This window comes from Pleurodeles waltl, chromosome 6 (assembly GCF_031143425.1).
Source record: "Pleurodeles waltl isolate 20211129_DDA chromosome 6, aPleWal1.hap1.20221129, whole genome shotgun sequence".
Classification (NCBI taxonomy): domain Eukaryota; kingdom Metazoa; phylum Chordata; class Amphibia; order Caudata; family Salamandridae; genus Pleurodeles; species Pleurodeles waltl.
Window position 1 is genome coordinate 1,096,557,100 of NC_090445.1, and position 18,966 is coordinate 1,096,576,065.

The window sequence follows — 18,966 nt, forward strand, 5'->3', positions numbered from 1 at the left end:
ATCTCTGCTATACTTGAACACACTGTTGACCCTGACTCTCTGCTGGCACCACTGGGGTATGTCAAGCATCTCGCCCCACAACACAGAACGTTTGCGGCTATAGCACATTTGTAAGTTAAACAGCGTATTGCTGTATTGTGAGGTAGCAGTAGGGCACCTACCACAAATGACTAGTTACATGATCTCATTTACTGTGATACCACGAGTGAACTCTATGCCTCCCTTCAGCCTTCTACATCCAGGCCAAAGGATATGTGGGCCCCACTTCATACTTAGTTATTGACTGACAATGTGACCGTCCCATCCGATATTGTACCTGACACATAACCCTTGGCTTGTCTTGTGTATACTGCCTGGCACTTGCTCATGATTGTGCACGTTGGTTGAATGCAACGCGTTTTTTGTTCTTCTGTATATTGCAGAATGTGGGAATGTATGTTGTTCTTGAAAAGCAATAAAACATTTTTTTAAAGTATGGCTAGCTTAATGCCAATTTTATACCAAGGATGCCAAGCATGCTGGCAATGCACCATAAATGACCACTATTATGCCACAGCCAGAAATATGTCAGGGATAGGCTCTATAATGTCAAGTAGTCCTACAAAGTATAAGGAGCGGCTAGAAGTAAGTAAGGCATGGGTCCTATCAATTGATGAAGGCCACAATCTGCTTCAAATAGACACAGTTTAGCTAGGACCAGAATTATGGTGGGAATGGGCCTTATCATGCAGAGGATGCTCACAATGTGCCTAGTATGGCCAACATTGCACCAGGAATTGCCTGGACATCATGAGAGATGCCCACCTATGGCATTGAGGACCACTGGATTTCAAGGGTGGACCAAGATACCAGGGGGTCACCATGAACGATAAAGGATACAGAGACCAGAGGAACATGCACATATAGACACATCATAGAGAAACAGACACACACAATCATATTCCTTCACACAGCCCTAGAAAAAAAAACAGTACTCTGGGATCCCATACATTAGGCATGGGGCACTGGTGAGTGGTAGCAGAAAGGGTGTGTAGTGAAGATAGGCAAGGCAGCATCATGTGGAGTAGAGAGTAAAAGTCAATTTATACATTTTTATTTTTTTTAGAAACTCTGACCTTCCTTTCTCACCAAAGGAATGGGCAGCATGCACAATCGTGATAGTATATCTGATCTGGATTATGTACCTGGTAAAAATACAGACCCTTTATAGTTTATCGGGTTAAGGCACTTTCTGCTGTAATCTTTGTGTGACCCAGCAAGTTCCAGGGTATACTAGCAGTAAGATATCTGTTGATTAATCCATTTGTTTAAAGGTTTTTTTTTTTTACCTCTAGTCACAGGTTTGATTCATGAAGAAATAGTATAAATGTGTTAATATATATCTGCTTCAAAGTACACCGTCTAACTTGAAAGTAGCATATTTGCAGGTCTCAGGTAACGATTGTTAGTAAAATAGTTTAAGGAGCATAGTGAATTATGTTCGAGCACTAAGGCGTTGTGTGCATACTGCAAAGCTTAGGTTAATCTGACCCACTGACAAAGCCTTCTTCAGCAATTCTCCTCTCTCCTTCCGCGCACTACTATTTTATTATGTGTTGTCTTGCATATCTTGTTACTCTGATCTATCACTCTGTATTCTAGTTTTTTAAATTTCCAGTGTTTCTGCACTGCCTACATTATCTTCATAGCTTGTTCTGTTGTCTTATTTTTGCTTCTTTGTTGTTTTAGGATGCCCCTAGAGCCTTGCCCTGGTATTTGTGTGCGTATTACAAATTAAAAACAATACCATGCAATATAATACTCCTGCTGTGGCTACCTTGAGTGTAGACTCTGTCTCAATACCATTCAGATTAGATTCCTTCTTGATGTCTGTTGCCACCAGATAAGGATTTCTGCCCATCATAGTATATATAGATCTGCCATACACTTTATGACTGCAAGATACTTCTTCTGGCTGTGAGGTGTGTCACAATAAAGAAAGTGTAGATTTTACTTTTTATTCCAATAGAGGCACCTAGAACCATTCAAAAATCATGATATGCTCAAAGTGCAGTAAGAATGAGGAGAATTACGAGTGCAATGGGGTTTATTGTGCTTCATCTAATGATGAACAGCAAAATCTCCCTTGGTAAGGCAAGAATGAGAGATGAAAAGGGAAGAGGGGCATACAAGTGTTCAGTCAAATGCATAGTATTTCTCCATAAGACAATATGTATATTGTGATTGGTGCGGTGAGGGGTGCCCTCCCCGCAGTCCGTAGAGGGCCTGAGTGAAAGTTGCATGAATGCTGTTGCCAATACTAACTATGCCTCTTTCATGTATTTCTCCCGGCAGGGCCGAATCCCCGTGAAATGGATGGCGATTGAGTCTCTTTTTGACCACATCTACACAACACAAAGCGATGTGTAAGTGGGCCTCCTGCCAAACGTATGACAAAAAGTTTAATTTTGGAACCTAGAATCCAAAATCCAGAAGACTTCACAGAACATCAGCAACAGAATTAATTCAGGAAGTGCCACTCTAGTCTGACCTGTATCAGGGGCTCTTGCACTTTCTGGGAAGATGTACTCGCACTCAAGGCTTTACAGCATTCATTATAAAAATCTTGTAGGGTGTATCTGTGCTGCTTTCTTTTGTCCAGTGGGATAACACCCATTGTTGCCATTATCACTACTTAACAAAATTATCGAGAAAATTAACGCAAAGTTGCAATTATATGTATGTTTCACTCAAGCTTCAAACTCTTTTCGTATCCTTCTTTTGCATCACCAGCCACCCCTAACCCATGATAGAGCAAGAGCTGAATGAAAATGTGGAACATTTTAAGCTCGTTCCCCATAATTGGGAGTCTCTATGCCTGGGAAGGAAGGTTTTAGAAGGCTGATTTGGAATTCCATTTAGAGTGGCTAACTTGCTAGCTGCAGAAAATGCACAACTGTGCCACAGAGGCAAATATTTTCAGTATTTACATTGACATTTGTATCTGGCCAAGCCTTAGGAAAAAGAACCCTGGACTGAATGGGTGAGTCTCTTTGTGAACGTGGTGATCGAAAAAAACACATACAAACTGAGTGGAACATATCTTTGGATAACACTTTAGGGGATTAGTAAAACGCTGTTTAGTTGGATCTAGACCTAATGCTGACCACGGTGGAGTTTACAGCTATGCCAGCCATCTACGGTTTCTTTCTGTTGCTGTTAATCAGGTTGTGGAACTCCAGTGAGATGATCCTAATTGCTGGTGCCCCAGTGCCACTATATATTTTACCACCCAACTACAGTATATTTGCAAAACTTGGGAGTTGCTTTCAGTCCGAGTTCCCGAAATTTCTGATTATCACATCCTTCCTTCCTGTATTTCCTTTGTTCCCTTGCAGTCTATCCTCCCTCCCATTCGTCGTCCTTCCTTTCGTCAAATAATCCTTCCTTCTGCCCTTCGTTCCTCGCTTGCTCCCTCTCCTTTCATCTTCCTTTCTCACGTCCTTCTTTTTTTCCCTTCATCCCACCATGTATTTTCCCTTTTTTGCTTTTCTCTCTTCCTTTTTTCCTCCTTCCCTCTATATGTCCTTGTTAGTTTTCCTGACTCTTTGTTATTCCCTCCCTTCTGTCGCTCCACTCTCACTTCCTTTCGTCCTCACTTCTGCTCTTCTTTCTTTCTTATTTCGGTTGCTCCCTCTAGTTTATTTCTCTCTCACTTCCATCCTTCTGATCATCATCCCTTACTTCCTTCAACCCTCCCATGTGTTCTTCTGCCTCTTTCCTTAACTCTCAATGCCCTCCATTCATGTGTACTTTAATTACCCTTCCTTCTGGTCATTCTTCTCTAAATTCAATTTATTTCTTTCGTCTATCTCCAAATTAAACCGCTGACCTCTGCTCCCCACCAATCCACTCCCACGCCCGCACTGCTATTCATTTAGACGCCCCTGAAATGGTCTTTCTTTGGCCTATTGTGAAGGCCATTCAATTTGCTTTGCAGGCGATCTTCCTTTCCCACTCAAGATTTCTTTTGGGAGAACCTTCTGGAAGTTAAAAATGTGATCAGAACAAAATGGATGCCATCCTGTCACACACTTTGAATTCATTTGACTCAATTTCTCTTTGCTTACAGCTGGTCCTTTGGCATTCTTCTGTGGGAGATCGTAACCCTAGGAGGCAACCCTTACCCGGGCATTGCTCCAGAAAGACTTTTCAACCTGCTCAAAACTGGCTACAGGATGGAGAGGCCAGAAAACTGCAGCGAGGAAATGTAAGCCTATGTGGATGTGTGGAGCTAAAGGGGGTTCTATTTATGAAATGTTTGCGGTTAGTGGTTGATGTAAACAGGACTTTTTCATCAGAAACCAGAGCACACATAGGCATTTGCACAGCTGTCATAGAGACCACTAGAAATAGAAAAAAAAGCTGTGCACTGCCCTGATATACTTTGTGGGGTTAGGAATAGCCCCTCTTCAGTGCTGAGGTTTTAAGGCATTCCACTTCAGGATCTTGGCAAACGAATGCAGTGATGATGTATGACAATTTGATTGTAAGTCTCAAAATGTGTACAATTCGAGAGAGCCCTGCCAGCTGCCGACCATTTAAAAGTTTATCATTTTTTAGAAAACATCCTTGAAGAGCTGCATCAGCACATTGAAAACAGTCACCGTAGAATGTCATTATGGTATAGGTCCATGCTTATTATTTTGGACAATTCCTGCCTTCAGCGGTGTTGGCCACATACTAATTCTTCCTCTGACCGATGTGACTGGAGACTGAATGACAAAGGAAGCATAGTAGCACCCCTTTTCTCGCAGAGGCCAAGAATTACTATTCTATTGTGCTGGCTCTTGCATAACTCTACGCGACACGTCGCAAAGTAGCATTAACAGAGAGTAATGATCAAATTTCTAGCGCTAAAGTATTGTAGCCTTGAAAATTAATGAAACTACAACTCCAAAAATGCTTTGCTTTATGGACCCGCAAGCCACTTTAATGTATGTAAAGGGGGCACAGTATGGGGCTACAATAGCACAGGAAACTTTAAGACTTCATGTAAAGCAAGACTTAATAAAATAGCGTAACCTGCTTTGCATCAGATTCTAAGATGAAAATAAAACCCTGCGCAAAAAGGAGCCAAGTAGGATATTGCACATTTCAGAGTGCTGATTGTCACCACTTCGAAGTTTCTTCTGGAAGGTGTAGCTAGAGTGTATTTCATACTAGAAACTGGGGGCTTGACCTTGCATCATAGTGCATAGGGATGGCCCCTCCACTATGGCAGAGGAGCATCGCCCGCTGCTGAAAGGCAACAGAAAAATAAAATGATAATGTAACTATTGTAATATCATTTTATTTTTCTCTTCCTCCTCGTAGGGCAGGGCGGGGTGATCCTCGTCAGCAGCAGTGGGAGGAGTAGTGTGCACTCTAAGTGCGCATGTCAGTTTGGCCGGCCATCCAAGGGCGGGCAAACCGAACATGCACATTTAGAACTCTCCACCGGGCTGTTTTGTAAAGTCCTGGTGAAGAACCAGTGCTGGATCCCAGTCCCAAGCTGAGTGGCATTTCAGGACACCCAGATCAATCCAGGCGCTCCTCTCATGCTGGGTGACAACATGAGAGAAGCTTCTGGATTGGGTGGGGAGAGGAACAAACAGAGAAGCACCTAGGCGGCAAGGATCACAGAGGCAGCATGCAGCAGGTAAGTGGATTTTCAGGCAGTGCCACATTACCTGACTCTTAGTACATGTAGGCCACAGAGCAGAAGAATGATCCCAATAACCAATGATAACTACACAAATACTAACATTGGGACCAGGATCAGTCTGCTGCCCACCATAAAATACAACAATGCCTTGTCAGGGTTAGTAAGTGCTCCGTAATGCAATTACAATACAATGTTTGAACCACCATAAAACTAATAACATTACTCTAAGCAGTCTAATAGTTGATTGTAGTTCATGCAGGCTGATTAATAATTCCCTTTTACTACTTGACATTCACATAAGACAGAACTGCTAAGGATCTTGTCCCTCACCCAGTACTGTGCAAGCCAGCAGCCGTAAACCACCCCTGCCTGATCAGGTGTAAAATAACTAAAGAGATCTGTTAGATGCTCGTGGCCAATAGAGGATTCTAATTTAGATCACCACTCAGGGTACCAACTAACCACATACTACAGCCACTTCTTGCCATCTCACAATGACAGTCAAATTTGGGATGATATTAACTAAGTCTATCCAAGCAGATCATTTATCTCTTCTCTCTTTAACCTATGGTTACTCAGGACCATAAGCTGTAAACAAAATGTCTCAGACTGAACAACCCAGTGCTGCTAAGTGGACCATGAAAGTAAGAAATACCAGACCTGTGGAGCTGCTCAAAGCTGCCAGCTTACTGAAAACCACAACCTTGCACCTGTATTTCACAGTTATTCATCCATCACACTTCTCAACACTGCATCCCATAACACAGTAACCACACTTCAGTGGTGATCATGCACAAAATGGAAACATTTCCCACACAGAAGCAAAACAAAGACAACACACTTCCAACCAAGCATGCTACACAGTGTAGTGTCTTACCCTTGCAGGCAAGCATTTCAGTGTCCCACATAGTGGTAGTAAATGCTATATAAATGTTACAATACAATATGTAGGGGGGTAATGTATACATGCCTCAGCCCCTTTCTTTTGCCTGGATACCACTAAATGGTTGTTCAACAAACGAGCATTAGCAAAGTCAATTGGCCTGGTTTTAAAATGCTGCTCTGCATCGGCAAAAAAGAAAAAAGAGTGCTTGCTGAAGTGAGCAGTATTGGCAAAATAAAAAAAAAACAGAACAATGCATATGCAAGGAAGCATCATCACAAATGTGCACGTAGGGGTCATGGGACTATGCCAGCCAAAGCACCACCACATATGCACATACATGCATCACCACACTTGTGCGCACATGCATTGTGGTGTAGTGGTCATTTTGTTATTTTGATTTAATTTTCCTTTCCAAGAAGTCAGACAACATTCTTGGAGCTCTAAATTGAAAATTATACTTCAATTGCACCAAAGTGCCTTTCTTCCAAAAAGGAGAATCCTGAGCCCATCGGTTTTCGAAAACCGATGTAGAAAAGCGTGAGTTGAAATAATGCCATTTATGATCACCAACCCATGAAACCAGACTGCAGTCTGTATGAAAGTCCACTGGAATTAAAGCCATTGGTTTCAACATTACCTCGGTGAAAAGATGTTTGTATAACTTCAATGGCGATCTCAAAACCATGCCCATTGCTCAGGGAGTATTGTGCTCGAGTACCCCTAGATCACACTCTGAAAATATCCTACCAATATTACAGATCATTCTCATCACTACTCAGCAGTGCTGGCAAGCTGCCACACTCAAAACAAACCCTAAAGCTATATTTTTAATGGTCAACCCTTGTCTGCACCAGCCGACATTGGTACCCAAGTCTATTTCATCATGATAGCAAGGATCTGATAGCCTTTTCAATAGAGTTCTTCATTTCACTTTTAATAGAAAGTTTCTGTCTTTGTAAAACCCAAACAGTAGGACTTAAAACTGTACATTTAAATTCTGCCTAGACCTGCAATCGTCTCTATATCATTTAACTCTTTCAATTATGAAAACAGGAAGTATTTTGTGGCTAATAATTAACAGGTTTGTGGTAAATATCAAGAATCATACATGTCTGAAAGATTGCTTTCAGACAATGCCTCAAATAACCATAAGATAGAGCGGCATATAGGTGCTTACATATGCCACATCTTTTCCATATTCTGAAGTCACAGGCTCTGTCAGTGCTAGAGTTTTGTAAGGGTGCAGTGGGTACTACACGGTCAGGAATAGGAGAAACAGTGGTAGGGCCAGCACTTCACCACTGTGCCCTTTTTTACACAGGTACAACCTGATGCTTCGTTGTTGGAAACAGGAACCTGACAAAAGATCAACATTTGCTGAGATCAGTAAAGAACTGGAGAAGATGATGGTCAAAAGCAGGGTAAGTGGGTTAGGCCAGGGGTGCCTTGGGCCAGAACTGTTTTCAGATTTTCTTTCCTTTATCCCCAGACCATTAGTTCTTCAAACTTCTTCAACACACTTTCCCTTAATATTAGAACTTTTTTTCAGTTTCATCTTTCACTGTAGGTCTGTGCATGTGTACCAACAATTCGAGGGTAGAGCACGATGGTGTAATAAATACATAATTAATTTATTTAGAGGTACACAGAACTAGAGATAATGCTCAGGAACAAATATCTTGCATTGCTATCCACCAGAATATCCAAGTATCAGTTCAGTTGTTAGTGTAACCCATACTTAGCTCAAATATTGTAGTGGTGGTTGGAATGTTTGATGTATCTGAGAGACTGGGCCGCTCAAACCATACACCAACATTTTTATTTATGGACGGTTATTCTGTGAGTGTGTTGATACGTGAGGGACTGAAGCTATTTTGTTCTGTTTATTTGATATTTCGCTATGTTACACCACATGAAAATCCATCTTTCTGAGACCATATGATACGTTTTTTTTAACCTCAATTAATCAGACTGATTCAGACATTCTATAAGAATGCGAATGCAGTCATGCAAGTACCTATTAAATACCCATTAAATACACATAGCTCCATATCATTAAATACGCATATATCCATATAGTTTTACCTTACCCGTGCTCCTGCTCCAGAACACAAGAGGCAGGCCTCTTACATAAGCGTGGTAGAGTTGAGTACATTTCAAGCTGTCAGGCTATTGTTTTAACTCCAGTAACAGCAGAGGCTTGGCCGCATTAATGTCACACACTGGAAAGATATGTTGGTTTGAGGACCATAATTCCCTTTTCCTGTCCAGATAAAATTGAAGGGCATTCCTGACATCAGTCAATGCTATGTGAAACCTCCTCCTCCGAGGAAGCCTGGGTGTGGAAAAAGAAGATCGAGAGAAAGCTGTCCTTGTAACCGTGAAATTCTAAAAACACCAAAACGGTGAATGACCTTGTAGGACAATCCTGTCTTGATTGAAGAAGATGTACAATTCTAAGTCACAGAGGGCCTAACTATTTGTGACTGGGGAAGCAGTTGTCTTAAAAAGCAACTTCGGGTAGCATGAAATCAACAGCAAGAAATGGAATTAATATTTGCATTTATTCCAGCCAGTGCTCCAATGCAGTCCACTGATTTTCGTTGGGTATGCTGCTTTAGACAGACACCAAACATATGCAAATCAGCCTTGGTTCTTCTCCTATGGGAAAAGTCCAGTCCAAACTGGTAGGCTACGTCCCCTCCAAACAGGAATAGAAGCAACACCAGACCATCTTCAGCCTCCTCAGTGATGTACAGAATGAGTCTTTTGGCACAGTAAGCACAGGACTAAAGTCACCACTTACTTTTGAGTTTTACTTAAAGTTTTATATGGCATGGAGATTGAGGCATGCTATCAGACACAGAGCCGGAAAGCGAGAGATTTTCTCAATCTCCTCTCCTGCTGCCAAAAGATTCCTGTAATAAAGGAGGATCCAGTGTATGTCCTTGTAGCCTTTGATGCCACGCTGAAATAGAAAGGTGCCCCTCCCAAAAAGTGAGCCTTACTCCTTGTAATATCCACAAAGCTGATTCTGTATTAACACACAGGACTCCCCCCGTCCACACCAAGAAAGTTAAAAGAGACTGATAATCCTACCCTTCTAAACAAGGGAGCGCAGAGAAAAGAATAAAAAAACCAATGAAATCAGAAACAAGCTAATATTCTGTTCTGCACTTCAAGGCTACATCAATCTACCTTTTCTTCCATGGCAGAAAGAGATACATTTTACCTTAGTAAACACTAATAAAGCAGTGAACTTTTCCACATTCTCACAAGTCCAGATGCTGATTTCTAGTTACACAAACTCACAAGTGACCAAGAAGTGCAGGTATGCATGCATCCCCCAAGGGTACGCGCACATACACGCTTTGGCCCAGAATTACAAAACCTCCAGGCAGCGCAGCAGACAAAAATACTGTGCTGCGTGCCAGAGGGGGCGCAGCAGAGCGCCATATCTACAAAGATGTGGCACTCCCCTCCACTCTCCGCGCGCGTGTGTGTGTGTGTGAGTCTAGCATAGGTTTTGTACTGGAAGGATATCCTTCCAGTACAAAACACTATGCTGAGGTTCACTTCAAAACTTTTACTATTGTGTATGCATGCTGCACAGTGCAGCATGCATGCAAAATCGTAAAAGAAAGGAGAAATTAAATCATTTCTCCTTTTCAGTTGAAGCCTGCTTTCAAATGGTGTTAACTTTTGGCTCAAAACTCTTTCTACTATTGATTGTAGATATGTTTTTGTGTCAAAAGGCATGGGTGGTTGATTGAGATTGCCCAGGTACCACCCATGTAATGCCCCATTGGTGCTAAGTAAGGCAAAGCAGTGCTTCGCGCTGCTTTGCATTACTTTTTTGGTTACTTTTAGGGTACTTTCCAGTGCAAAACAAGTTTTGGGCAGGAAAGTAAATTAGGAAAAATACATTTTAGGCTGGTAACCCAGAGCAAAATGTTTGTAAATCTTCCCCTTACTCTCTCTCTCTCTCTTTCTCTCTCTATCTCTCTCTCTCTCTCTCCCTTTTAAACTGAGAAAGGGAGACAATGGAACTTGGGGGCAAGATCTAATGACTGTGAGAGATGGGAAAGGAGACCTTATGGAAAGCTCTGTTCAGACAAGAAACGTTTGAAAAAATAAAGAATGCAGAGCAGGGACAAAAAAGATGTGAAGTAGGATCACAATTATGAGGAATTTGGGATCTGACAGAAAGCAGATAGGCTCACAAAAACAACAGCCAGGTACCCCAAACAGAAAATATTATCTCTTGATAAAAGGGAGAATACAGGGTGAGACAAAAACATCTCGGAGCAGCTGGAAAGAAATAGAGGTGCGATGGGTGCAGGTTGCTGGTTATACCAGGAGGTAATTGTGCTACTGTACTCGTATTCGTACCATGATGATTCTTAGAAGCATTCTTTATAGAAACATAGTCACACCAATGTACACCTGCGCTGATCCAATGGCAGGGAAATGCTTTGGAAGTACAAATTGCTTATGCACATATCAAAATTAGAGAATGGACCAGCAAATGGTGCTTAGCAGTTTAGAAATGGAATACGCAAGGGAAAATGTACTAATTATAGGCACAGATCTCATATTAGCAACTCACTCATACCCTCAATTTTCCTCTTTCCATTTTCTCCACCATCACTTCTTCACATTAGCTGCACTCATTTGACCAAAAATTAAAAAAAAATTCTAGCACATAAAAGTCCTGTTTTCTGTTCAGCAGTGGAAGAGCTGCTAGACTCCTCTCTTTGGAGAAAAAATTGAGATGCTTGAGAAACCTCCTGGATTTTCCATCAGTTTTCAAAAGCAAACGCATCAAATCTCCCAGAAGTCTATGGGCTGCATTGAAGTATGGCAGCGAGCCTACCCAAGCCATGGTGTGCTGTATGTTAAATAAGATGCACACATGGTGGCGGTAGTTGGGAGGGCACGGACAGAAGTGCTGCATTGGACGCAGTGCCACTTTTCTTAAATCAGGTCCTTAGATTGATTGGAACTAGAATGTGCTATCTGCCATGAATTTCTATTTTGCTATAGAATAGATGTGTAACCTTGGTAAACGAACACCAGAGCCCTGCTCAATTTTCTGGATCATGGTGAAAATCTCCACAAAACTAAGAAATCCATTATCATGAAACAGAATTTGCAAACAAAAACCAATACCACAATTTGTGTTTGGGGGGAAGGGTAATGGGTCAGATAAGACTTACACAGATATAGGTGGAGGCAGTGTGTGGCGTGTAGCGTGTAGAGTGGACTTCCATCAAAATAAAAGGAGCCTAAGTGAAAAAATGTGATGGTTTCTCCAGTTTCACCTACATCCAAGTTTCCAGAATTTCGACTTGAGATAAATTGATGTACAATTAATCTAGCCCTCATTAAAACGTAGAGCAATATAAGGTATTTCTCACACCTGGTAAATATTATTTGCCTAGGTGAGGCAGTTAACACATTTGATAAATACTTCCTAGTCTGAGTTTTCAACAGGTATATAAAGCACAAATGTAGAGTCGATTTTAATACACCAAATGCTGCATGTTTTGCATTGTTTACTTTGCTTTCTCCTGATAAAATTCAACAGGATTAACTTGTCAGAGTCTATCTTTGTGAAAACTGCAGGGTTTGCTAATTATCATAAAACTCGTAATTTTGATCCCTATACAAATAAGAGTTTGCACAGGGAACACAATTAATCCATTGTAATGAAGGCCTAGTCCTTATTCTGAAAATGAAGCATGACTCCAGCCCTTCTCATAGTCCAAAGCTGCACCCTCCGCTGTAAGAGGTACTTCCATTTTGAAAAACTAGCTTTCTACCAGGAACTGCCAGGAAGATAAATCATATTGTTTGTCTGCTGTGTAGAGTACCTAACAACACTTTTCCTCTTCTGTTTTTTACCCTACCAGGATTATTTGGACCTGGCGGCATCTACTCCCGCTGATTCTTTACTGTACGACGACGGGCTCTCAGAAGAGGACACGCCCCTGGTGGACTGTAATAACGCTCCCCTCCCTCGAACTCTCCCTTCCACCTGGATTGAAAACAAACTCTATGGTAGAATTTCACATGCCTTTACTAGATTCTAGCAACGCACTCACGCGCACACAAAGTAATTTTCCTCTGCACTGTCCTTACACTCTGCCAGATCTTAAGAGTGTTTTCCTGTCTGAATGAAAACCAATCAAAAGTTTGCTTGGGCGTGTTTTAATTTGTAACTGGCGAACTTTGCATCGGGTTTGTAGGTTAAAATCTATTTATACTTTTTTTGCACTTGTGTTTCAAAAAAGGATGTGAAAATAAGGAAAATGGTGTTATGTATTTATGTGTATATATACGTATACACATAATGTATATATAAATAAATGTATTCGAGCAAAAAAAGTAGATCAGGGAAGTACTCAGGGGAACATGTACATTAAAAGGCAAATCATTGCCATATTTTCCTGGGGGTAGAGACTTCAGAACAGGCATACACCTCCTGGCTACTGGGTCATTTATAAAATTAACTTACATAGGTTTTTTAAATATAATTTTTCTGAAGCTTTGCGTGCTTTAATATCGAGTATCTAAAGGGCGTACCTCACTCTCCTCCCTTCTGCACAAGCGTGAAAAACCAGGAAGCAATAGATGCCAGACCAGTATGCCATGTGGTGAAATCTTTGCTTGCCATGGGCCAAAACGGCACGAGATATTGAAATTGTGAGGGCTCAGCATGCATTTGCATTGATTTCAACCCTTTTTCACATCCTTTTTGTGATAGAACTCGATAACTCTGTCATTTGTGGACTCTTGATTGAAAGCTGTAGCAGAATTTTTTGGAAGAAACACACTGTTTTCTTATGAATTGGTGGCTGGTGGGTGAGATGGGACAGTGATTGTGGTGCTTGGCAAAACTCCCGCCCTCTTTATCTGATTAAACATTCTTCAGGGCCTTGGGTTAACGCTGTTAATTTTACAGCATTGCTTAAAATTGGTTCTCATTGGCAGTAATTTACTTCATACCTCGATGTGGTAAACGGTGTAAGTAGAAAGGATGCAGGGGTAAGTCACAAAAGTTTTCCTTTCTTTAGCAACTTTGCCCAGGTGCAGAGCCTGTGTGTACTCCTTACCCCAGCCTCAACTCAACAAAAAGTACCACTACGGCATGGTTCATCTCCTCTCCTCAGCATCCCACCCATTGCAAGATTCCTTGGCAAGCTGTGCCATAGATGGCACTGCTCCTTTTACTGAATCCAGTGAAAAAGTGGCTTATCGTGCTTGATCAGCCATTTGTACAGCACACAATCAACCATCACTATGGCAGTGCGGCAGAATGCTGATCAAGCTATGTCACCAGGAGCTGCTTCTTTCACTCGCGTGAGAATCTTACGCAAGATGTCCAGAAACCGATATTTTGCCTTACTTAAACACACTGAAATAATGCTGAGCAAACAGTGGCGTGACAAAACTGTCCCTAAGCGTGTACGAGATAAGAGTGCTCAGAAAGCTGCGGCGTAGCGCTACTTTACTTGAAGGTACTACACAGATGCTTAGTAAGGCGTGGTGCAGCATGTATTGTTCCTGTGCTGATGTCCATCGCAAGAATACTATGAAAGCTATAACGGCAGATATTACCTCCTTGCTTTAAGTTGTAGTGGTGATTAGGCCTCATCGCGTGAAAGTCCTCAAGAATAATGGACAGCACTCTTCTCCTACAAACAATTCAAAAGATAACTATTGCTACACTGTTACAGCTTGCTTGTTGTATTTGTATAATATTTATTCTTTAATGGATGGAAGCTGAACAGCTCGGGACTGCCACCTTTAAAAAGAACACAGGAACAAAGGGTAAAATATGAACTAAACTTTAACCATATTTTTAGGGGCTTCAGGCTCGGTCACGTGGATGGCAAGGCAAGCAATGTACACAAATATACTTATTTGTTAAGATTTGCTAGTCCAGTTAGATTTCTCCGTGCTTGCCTTCTAAGAATTAAGAAACACCCGAAGCAAAGAATTTATATTTTAAGTTCTTCTAAGAGAATAGTTGAGCCACTCTCTCCTGAATCATCGGCAAGGTTCCTATCCAAGCTCAGGTTGAAACATATTCCCTCTAGGGCTAATATGTGGTTACCTTTTGGACCTTGGGCCCATATTTATGGGCTTTGTGACGCAGGGCAGTGCACCAAGTAACCTTGCTGCCCTGCCCTGTGTCACAGGAACGGCAGGAATGTGAAGTATTTATGCAACGTGGTGCATTCCTGTCCTTTCCCCCTGCGCTGGCATCCTTTTGGCAGCCTAGTACCAATGTAGACACCCTTGCACACCGTGCAAGGGTGCCGGCGTTGCATGCAGGACTGTTTTTGTGCAGGAAGGAACACCTTCCTGCACAAAAACAATTCTGAGAGGCTTTTTCCTCTTTCTATGTGTGCTGCCGAATGAAACACATATAAAGAGGAAAAAACGAGGAGAAATAAATATATTTCTCTTTGTTGCACCTCTTAGGGGGAGGCGTATCTTTTTGGGACAGTCCAAGGTTTACAAGTTTTTGTACATCTGGGAATACATCAAAATTCATGGATATTGCGTGCGAACACCCTCTCAACACCCATCGAAAAGCCTTTCTGGCACAGGGAAATGTAACGCAGCAATTTGCGATGAGTTACATTACTTGAGATTTATGGAGCCATGCTGGGTCACACAAGGGGGCCTTGCATGGCTTCATAAATCTCACTTAAGGTTTGCACCGCTCTTGCAACATATTGAGTGGTGCAAGAGCGGCGCAAACCAAGCCATAAATATGGGCCTTACAGTGAACCCACTGAACTCTAATGTATGGCCTTTTTTTTAATTTGTTAAAGTTGTCACCTCCCACTGTCAGGAGATCTTGTGATGCCTGTGCTGTAGAGAATGTTATTATTGTCCCACCATGCCATCTTCAAGTTCTAGTAACGTTTACAAACTCGTTGGCTTTTTGCCTGGTGTTTTATCATTACGCCATCTAAATGCTTTTTGGACCTAGAATTAAGGTTGAAATAACACTTCTAGTAGAAAGGGCTTTTACTATGTTACTTATACCTTCGGGCCAGTGCTTAACGTGAGCCGGTGCTTTCCGGTGCTCGTCACCGACACAATTCTCAACACTGGCATTATTGACAGTCCACCATGTGGTGACACTGTCTTGGTATTTTTGAGGTGAGCACAACAACAGTATTTAATCATTCAATATAATTGAATAAGGACAATTCAGATTATTTTATGCAATTCTTATTGCTTCGAGTAGCCTGAAATAGTCTGAGGTGTCACGCCTGTAAGAGTGCGATGGTTAGGATTTGTGCTGGCACTGGTATTGGCAGCGCCATCCTGGGGCAATGGATGATGCAGGCTTCAGTGGCCTCCTGAGAAAGGCCACTTGCTGTTTTTAACAAATTAAGCACTGCTTCGGCAACCACTGAACAATGTGCAAATGAACTGAAGGGCATAAGAGGTCCAAAAGTTTGAATTTAAATTCGCCCCCTGGAGATAATATATTGTGAAGGAAACTCCAAAGTGTTCTAACAAATATGTTCTACATTTGGTAGGCAGATACTTTCATTCAGTGCTGTTTGTAGGTTTGGTGAGTTTTAATTAAGTAGTTTCTTAGAAAATCTCTGTAGTGCATGCAGGCACATTATGTACGTATCTGTTAAACACTGAGGAATACCAGGCAGATTGTACTTTTACAAACACAACACATGGGGCCCTATTAGGTATACGGCACACTTTCCCTGTTTGGGCCATAGCGCACCTCTCAAAAGATGCGCCGGTTGCAAACATGGACAGTGCATCATATGAGAAAGAATGGGTTGCCCCCAGGGAACGTAGAAAACATTTGACTGTGGGTCTTATAGTTTATGCCTGGGGACCCTCGTGGTCCATTTATCTTGCAGTTCAACTGAAAACCCAAGAGGGTACTCTGAATCTCTTTGCACGGCCTCCCCACACTTTGTCACTCGACTAGGTTGCAAAAATGTACTGTTTGTAAGAGAAACTATTTTGCGAAAATATGGCATGTCCTAGCATTAGCACTAAAGGCGGTAATTGTAGCAGCAGTTGGTTCAATCTCCAGCAGGTGGTACTACAGTGCTCAAAATAAAATGTTACTCATATCTCTGACCCATGGGATAATGGAAATTGGTGGGAGTTTTGCCAAGGGCCTTACTGTCTGTCTGCACATGTCGTGATCGGGTTTTTCGGTGCAGAAAAAATTATCTGTTTTCGTTTTTAGGCATGCCCCACCCGAACTGGCCAGAGGAGAGCCACGTCCCGCCCACAAGATTCGATGACACTCATTCTGTCTTTTCAAGATATGCAAATGATAGTGTTTATGCTAACTGGATGGTTTCACCGTCAGCGGCCAAATTAATGGACAAGTTTGATAGTTAGCTATGCCCTGTTGGACGGTAATGAACTCGCGACTGCAGCGGGGTGGGAGTGGGGTGGCGGGGCGGGAAATGCAAAGGATGGCGAGTCCGTTTGATTCCGTCTTTGCGCATTAAAGAGAGGTCCAAGCAATGCAGGCTTCTAGGCCAAGTCTTTATTTTTGATAGTTTATGTTTTAAATGTTTTCTACTTGTCGAAAACGTGCCCTTGAGTTATACCTCGTTTACACCATATCACACTGGGAGAGGCGGATGTTTTGCACCGATCCTTAATAGCCTCTTGGGAAGACTGATCAAGGCAGCATGGTTTCAGCCCTGCCTATGTATATGGGGTCAACTGCTTTCCAAAGAGGCCACCGACAATCGTAAGACTGGCAGCAGAAGAGTTTAGAGTTTCTTCTCAATGGACAGTCTACAGGACGAGTCAAGTAACAGGTATTGAAACACATCCGACCCAAGATCATGGAAACACCAGAAGCTATCAAACGTCTGTGGGCGTGATTCTATGACTGAACAAGAAATGGCACTTAAGGAACTACATTTCTAAGAGTTTATTTTCAAGCAAGAGTTTTCATGTTATTTTCACGCGTTGACCCGCAAGTATTCTAAGCACTGAAAGGAAGAGAAACAAAAGCCTGCGTTCTTCTCAACTCATGTTGACTCAAATCAAAATGGCGGATATTTTAGACTTGTCCTGAAAGTCTTGATCGAGCCACAAGCAACGTCCTGCATCTGATTGCAACCGAACTTTAAATGGAGTTGCACCTCTTGTGTCATTCCCTTGGGACCCACTCCATCACCCAGAATGTAAGCAGAAGAGGTGCGATACTGGACAGAGTCACAATAGCACCATGTATTACAAAAAAATCATTATAAGTCTCCAAGAAAACAATACCATTTGCTTGATACTCTGTACCCTGAAAGTTCAGTTCTCTCTCTTTGTTGCTTTTATTTATGATTAACTATTTGCACCCGAGTTTTCAGTAGCAAAGCTGGCAGTGACAATGGACCTGAGCATCTTGTGATGTGGTATTACTTTGAGCTAACTAACTCTTATAGAGCTGCTATATCTCATTAATTAGGACACCACAAGCTTTCCTACTGTGTGTCTATGTCAATATTGTTGCAGAGTAAAAATACTGTGTGCTGCAGTAAACAGCTATAGTGATGCAGCGTCCTTAACTCTGTCCAGCTTGTGCCAGGGGAGTTGTCTCAACTTCTGTGGAACTTTGTCCTTTTGTGGCCATGACCAGCTGAGCTGTGGTCCTGACATACTGACCAGGTACTCGTAGCCTGTAGAAGAATTGGCTTACCCAGGGCTCTGTCTCTGTCCGTGTTGTGTGTTACATTCAATAAACTACAATTATTTCTTAAATTAAAAAAATGTGGTGTTGCAAAATAATAACGCTCTAACTTAGGTTTCATAAAGAAACCCATGGTAATATTAAGGCTGGGCATTTCAAAATACTGTAGAAAAGTCACATAGGAATGTATATATATGTAGAAGTATATGGATATTGACCACAACATATAAATATCTATATATTTACAAATATGCCACTCTAAGACACCGTCCATTTACTCAATGTGTAAAGGTGTATATTTGCCCTGTAAAAACAAAATGTCTACTGTATGCTAACACATTTGCAAAATAGTTTATTTACCATAATGTTTGAAGGTCTACTGTTATAAGATGTGGATTTTGTTGTGGAGCTGCTTTAGAAATACTTTTGAATTAAGTGCACTGAGGCCGAGAAAAGTCAATGAGTATTGCACTTTTGTTGGTTAAAGAACAGGAGTTTGTGTGTCCCCGTATGTCTGTATGTTTTAGTATGCCTGTATGACAGTGTATGTCTCCATGTCGCCTAATTTTTCATAGATTTGCATTTGGTGTTGTGTACGATTTTACTTAATGCAAAATATGTGACATATAGCTGTCAACAGTTTATTGGCAGTTAGAGGTATAAATATATCCAATATCCAAT

General features: G+C 41.7%; 1 protein-coding gene across 1 annotated transcript in view; it reads left to right on the forward strand.

Moving 5' to 3' along the window:
* RET (ret proto-oncogene) overlaps window positions 1-18,648 on the forward strand; it is a 192,597-nt gene extending 173,949 nt beyond the window's left edge. The window contains exons 16-20 of the mRNA XM_069240197.1: window positions 2,335-2,405; window positions 4,112-4,249; window positions 7,894-7,993; window positions 12,488-12,635; window positions 16,828-18,648. Of these exons, the coding sequence (XP_069096298.1) occupies window positions 2,335-2,405; window positions 4,112-4,249; window positions 7,894-7,993; window positions 12,488-12,635; window positions 16,828-16,985 (615 nt within the window). The 3' untranslated portion in view covers window positions 16,986-18,648. The remainder of the gene's footprint in view (window positions 1-2,334; window positions 2,406-4,111; window positions 4,250-7,893; window positions 7,994-12,487; window positions 12,636-16,827) is intronic.
* Window positions 18,649-18,966: the final 318 nt, after the last annotated feature.